This window comes from Oncorhynchus gorbuscha, linkage group LG14 (genome assembly GCF_021184085.1).
Source record: "Oncorhynchus gorbuscha isolate QuinsamMale2020 ecotype Even-year linkage group LG14, OgorEven_v1.0, whole genome shotgun sequence".
NCBI lineage: Eukaryota > Metazoa > Chordata > Actinopteri > Salmoniformes > Salmonidae > Oncorhynchus > Oncorhynchus gorbuscha.
Genome location: NC_060186.1, coordinates 28697406 through 28703569, shown reverse-complemented (window position 1 = coordinate 28703569; position 6164 = coordinate 28697406). Strand labels below are relative to the sequence as shown.

Here is a 6164-nt window from a genome sequence, read left to right as displayed (position 1 = left end):
ACGGTTTTTAAATCTTTTTTTTGCCCAACCCAGAATGTCGCTAGTTTGACATGACCGTAGTCACTGTTTCTGGGTCAGGAAAAGAAGAAGAAAAATTTGTACTTTTTCGTGAAAATCTTATAATCTTTTTTTTCCTATCCAGAATGTAGCTAGTTTGGCATGACCGGAGTCACCATTTTAAGGTCACTATTATACATTTTCTTTAGCACTTTTTCGTAAAAATGGTTTTGTCAAGCCTTGGTCTTAGTGTTTTGTGTTTTCGTTATATATTTGGTCAGGCCAGGGTGTGACATGGGTTTAATGTTGTGTTTCGTATTGGGGGTTTGTAGTATTTGGGATTGCGGCTGAGTAGGGGTGTTGTATAGGCTTGGCTGCCTGAGGCGGTTCTCAATCAGAGTCAGGTGATTCTCGTTGTCTCTGATTGGGAACCGTATTTAGGTAGCCGGGGTTTCACTGTGTATTTCGTGGGTGATTGTTCCTGTCTCTGTGTAGTTTCACCAGATAGGCTGTAATTTGTTGTTTTTGTATTTGTATAGATATTTCATGTGTCACTTTTTTCATTAAAGTCATGAGAAACCACCACGCTGCATTTCGGTCCGACTCTCTTTCTACAAACGAAGAACGACGTTACAGAATACTTTCGCAAGGCAATGTATATGTATGGGGGATTGGAAATTATGCAGATAATTGCGTTGATGGAACCCCCAATATACCTGCAATATTAAAGCTGATCTACCCCCTTGCATTGGTAGAATGTTTTAACTTGATTTGGGCACACATCGTGCCAGTGTGGTCATGTTTGCTGGGAAAAGATAGCTTATTTCAGGCAAAGTGAGGGCTGAGGCGCATCGGCCCAATGTGGGCAGCCTATGTAGGGCCAATATTTTACCTGCATTGGGTAAATGTGATCATGTTTACTGGGCTCTCTCTGTTCTTTGAAGTAAATTGAACTCTCTGTCTGTCTGTCTTATATTTTTTATCAATACCCTTGGATGAAGAGCATCATACAATTTGAATACCTTTTCCTTCCTCAAAATCAATACAGAACCAACTATATTAATTTGGGGAGAGTTCAAAAAGCAGGAAACATTTATGTCAATTTATCTAGCTAGCTTGCTGTTGCTAGCTAAGTTGTCCTGGGATATAAACATTGGGTTGTTATTTTACTTGAAATGCACAAGGTCCTCTACTCCGACAATTAATCCACAGATAAAATGATAAACCAAGTTTGTTTCCAGTAATCTCTCCTCCTTCAGGCTCCTTCTTCTTATTCTTTGGACACTATATGGAGGTTGGCAACCAACTTTAAGGTGCATTACAACCACCAACTGGGGTGTGGACCTCAGTTCATCTTTCAATCACCCACATGGGTATACGATCCTAAAAACCAATGAGGAGATGGGAGAGGCGGGACTTGCAGCGTGTCAAGTGTCACAAAATGGTCATCATGTAAGGTGAACACAGGTAAGTGAACGCTTTTTGGGAAACTGTTGTATTATGTTATTGTAAGAAGTGCTGCATGTGCTGTGTGTGTGGTCTCTGTTGTTGCACTGAAACCGTTGATGCAAAGTTAGTTGAAAATAATAATGCATAATTATTTATAGTTATGATATGAAGGTCTTAAAAGTAATAGGATATTGCAATAACCTGTTGCTACATAATGTTTTTCATTATGTTACATGCAGAAAGATGTAGTTCTTGTAGCAGGCTGGGAATCGAAATGTGTAGGCACAGCTGCATTGCAACAGTGGTACAGATAGACAGTTGCCATGAGAGGTTCAACACATGTTTTTTAGGAAAATTAATATAGTTGTCACTGTCCATTCAATTTCCCTTTCTCTTGGACTAGCAGTTGTTTACTAACTTAAAACGATAAGTTTGGCCTAATCATCATGTTATGAAATAGTTATGAAGTTGCAGTAAACACAATAAACAGCAGATAGAGGTAGAGAAACAGACCAATGGAAACAATGACCTCAGGAACAGTAAAGCAAAATCCTTCCTACAGAAATGAACTTCTTGACAGAAAAGTGAATAATCCCTGCACAGTGGATGAAGTAATTTGAACCCATTACATTGCAAGTCAACTGAACCTCAGCCAGCTAAAATGACCAATGATCTAGCTTAAGATGAGAAGTGGTGGAGAGGAGCCAGAACTTTCAGTTAGCTGGGAAGGGACCATTGTGTAAGAGTGGGAGGGGTCTGCAGCTATAGTGGGAGAGCGAGTTTAGGAGAAAGGGGTCAGCTATTCCTTTAGGATACATGGCAAATAAAGCATATAGAGGGAAATACTAAATCAGACTACTAAAGCCTTGGAGCTGCGTTGGACTTGATGCAACCTTTGAGATACACTTCTTCATAAAAAGCCAAGAGATGTTTTCCACGGTGTGTGAGAGATGATTGATGACTAGTGTTGGAGTTGTGGGAAAGGAGAGGCAGATCTTAGTATGGCAACATATAGTATTGGAGTTGACCTGCTTGTGATTGAGGAAGTCATGGATAATGATGCTGTTGTATCAAGGGTCACTGATGTGGAAATGAGCTCCTGTTCCGCTGGTAGACTCACAAGGTCTGTGCAACAGAGAAAGGTAAGGACGACTAGATGACGATTTGTGCATTGGCTGAGTTTGATAATATTGTATTAATTTCTTGTCCTGTGTCAAAATTGTAGGACCTCTACAAGGCTGATAAACGAGAATAATGTGATATTATGTGTGTCCTGCTGTATATCCAGCAGTATGTGAACCCCAGGTGCTTTTTTAACTTATCTACGACTTAGTATACAGCATCAAATTACATTTTATTGGTCACATACACATGGTGGGAGTGTAGCGAAATGCTTATGCTTCTAGTTCTGAGAGTGCAGTAATATCTAACAAGTAAACCAACAATTCCCCAACAACTACCTAATACACACAAATCTAAAGGGATGAATGAGAATATGAACATATAAACACATGGATGAGCGATGGCCGAGCGGCATAGGCAAGGTACAATAGATGGTATAAAATACAGTACATTCATATGATATGAGTGATGTAGGACATGTAAACATTATTCCAGTGGCAGACATGCGGTCTAAAAGGGTCTGCTTGGGAAACTCTACCCAAGATCTTCTCAGAAGCCAGTGAACTGAGAGACAATGCCCTGAGAACTGAGATACAGAGACAGAGTAGAGTCTCAGAGTGTTTAAAACATTTCCATTTGCCATTGTGACAGTGACAGGGGTTCAAAAGTATCAGTACTCCCTCTCCAATAGTTATTTGCGACTCAAACGTTTTATTTGTGTGCTGACTTAGCCCCTCATGGGATCTGAACTATTTTTGTCATGGTTTTGTATGAGACTTAATTGGCTGTGCAAAATACTGTAGGAAACCAGATGTGAGGAATGAATGAGAGGTGGAAAATCAGTTAGGATACTATTCTTACACTGATTCAGTCTCACTGGGACAGAGATGCCTCGACTCTAGATGTCTGGCTAGTGATTTTATGAGCTTCATAGACATATCTGCATGACTAGAACTAGGATTAAGGGAATCCAAAATATCTGATCTCTCTCTCTCTCTCTTTTCTGCAGTATCCCTTTGTGTGTAACTGTAATTTGAAACTTGTCTCTATCTTCCTGTCTCTCTCTCTACAGGTGTATGCTGAGAATGGAGTCTGCTAGCAGGATGACTGCAGGGCAGGACTGCCTTTACCAAATTGTTAACAAGTGAGTATGATGAGAGTGGGGACCTGTAATGTTGGGGGAATATTTATGGGTCCATTGAAAAAGAAAAGTCACCAAGAAGATCATGGTTACAATGTAAAGTGGTTCCCCTTAAGCCATACTATTCTTTCAACTACTAATACACTTCCCAATTCAAAACCATCAACACACATACAACTAATTCAGTTTCTCTTTAATTAACGACTTAAGTTTTTATTTGGGTTCAGAATGCTTATTTAATCTATTTTCTTATTTCCATCTAAAACAAAACCGTTTTAGATGGCTCTGGTCCATGTGGCTCTGGTCCAAGTATGTGTTTGTTTACTGAAGCTCTGTGAGAAGGATATGGTCGGTCACAGGCCTGTCCTCATGACATTTATGCTACCGCCAGACTAAAGACCCTGACTTTCCCATCAATGACTGAACAGACTGGAATGTTCCTTAAATGAGTCCTGTTGTTATTGTCTCTTTATGTTGACTAAATGGAGAATTTGAGGTCTACAATATATTTTCAAGTCTATTTTGCCTGAATTGAAAATTCAAGGTTGTGTTTTGAGGTCTAAAAGTTTTAGTTTCCTGTGTTAATATGGTTTTAGTTGCCTGTGTTAATATGGTTTTAGTTGCCTGTGTTAATATGGTTTTAGTAGCCATTGTGTTGACTACCATTTGGACTGATATTTCAGACGTGGCCTTCTGAAAGGGGACAGTGCACCTACAGACCCTAACAACAGGCCAGGGCAGTGCCAGGACAGGGAAGGAAGGGCAACCGATCTGCCCCTCATCTCCATAAACAACCTGCTGGAGGTCCCAAGCATAACTATGCAGGCTGAGAGGAACACCTTGGCTGGGGGCAGAACACTCTCCAAACCTCCCCATGCCACCATCAAAGACAAGATCTCAAAGTGGGAAGGGAAGGAGTCTTCCCCATCCCCAACATTAACAACAGCTACAACTACACCCACTCAGAGTATTGTGGAAAGAACTGACTCCTTAATTAAGAGTGATTCCAAACCCACCATTGAGGACTGCGAAAGAACGAAGAACAATGGGAAGGAGAACATAGAGCATATCTCCCCAACAGTCACTACAGTTCCTATTGGGAAAATAACAGAATCCCTAAAAAAGATTGATTCCAGACCCACCATGGAGCACTGGAGTAGACCAGCCAGCAAGGAGACACAGCAGAACCATGGGAAAGATAATGTAGAAATGGCTGGGAATTCGAGGACTACCTCGCCTGTGGGGCATGTAAAGGACACTACTGTGAAAATAACTGAATCCCTTCAGAAGATGGATGTCAGACCCTCCGAGGAGCAGCATAAAGGACACTGCAGCAGGCTGGCCAGCAGGGGAAAGCAGCAGAACTTTGGGAAAGAGATCATAGGAAGGGCAGGGGTTTCTCGGCCTACTGTGGAGCCTGTGAAGGAGCAGGTGATGGGGATGCTGAAGAAAGACAACGGTAGGAGACTGGTAGAGCAGAGAGCCGTCTTCACTCTCTTCAAGAAGCTGGAGCAGACCATGAGGGAGGAGAACCCCAGCAAGAGTCATCTAGAGCTACCTGGCAACTACTTCTGCCCACCTAGCAGAGATACACATGTAGAGGCCAAGAGAAGAGAGATAGAATCCATTTTAGGGACATTGGATGCTGACGAGATGTTTGGGGAGTCAAGGCAAGGTGGGCAAGAGGGACGAGACCTGCAGAATGTGTACACAGAGCCAGGGTCACCACCCATAAACCCGGTCCCCAAACCCCAGCGCACCTTCCAGCAACGTACCTTTCAGCACCTCTCCAAATTTGAAGCGAGGACCCGCTCATTACCGAGACATGGGAAAGGGCAGAGGAATCTGCCCCCACTGCCTTCCATCTCCCCTCCACCTCTGTCCAACCAGCCTTCCCCCAACATCTACAGGAGACCCAGGACAGACAGACAAAGAGATAGAGACAACCCCAAGAGGTAAAATAGCCATACAGAACACACAACACTAAATTCACACTAACAGTAATTCATTCACTCTCATATAAACATACACACAATATATTCTAAGTATTTCCCCCTTTCTTTTGTTCCTTCACAGGAAATCATTTGAGTTTGAGGACATTCCATCATGTCATCCGCCTTATCATCATTATGAAATTATTACAGGTGAAGAATAAAAAAACTGATCTAATCACAAATAATAATTTGAACTAAATTCAATTGTGTTTAATTATCTTTGGTCTTCCTGCAGACTCTTCCAAGGAGAATCCATATGAGGACATTGAGGTATCCAGTCAGTGCTCATCACAACCTTCTCTACCTTCCTCTCCTGGGTCAGAATGCTCCAAGGTACATAACACTGTCTTAATGATGACATAACAGTCATGACAGTTTGTGTCAGTTTAGCAGATGGGGATCTGTGATGCTCACTCCTCAGCCTGAAGTGTCTCCACATGCGCTGTTGGATAGCCAGCTTT

General features: G+C 41.9%; 1 protein-coding gene across 1 annotated transcript in view; it reads left to right on the top strand.

Moving 5' to 3' along the window:
• Positions 1–2226: 2226 nt before the first annotated feature.
• The window catches only part of LOC123994750 (DENN domain-containing protein 2A-like), a 43970-nt gene continuing 40032 nt past the window's right edge, over positions 2227–6164 (top strand). Inside the window, exons 1-5 of the mRNA XM_046297703.1 lie at positions 2227–2588; positions 3641–3712; positions 4393–5664; positions 5786–5853; positions 5939–6036. Coding sequence (XP_046153659.1) covers positions 3645–3712; positions 4393–5664; positions 5786–5853; positions 5939–6036 — 1506 coding nt within the window. The 5' untranslated portion in view covers positions 2227–2588; positions 3641–3644. The remainder of the gene's footprint in view (positions 2589–3640; positions 3713–4392; positions 5665–5785; positions 5854–5938; positions 6037–6164) is intronic.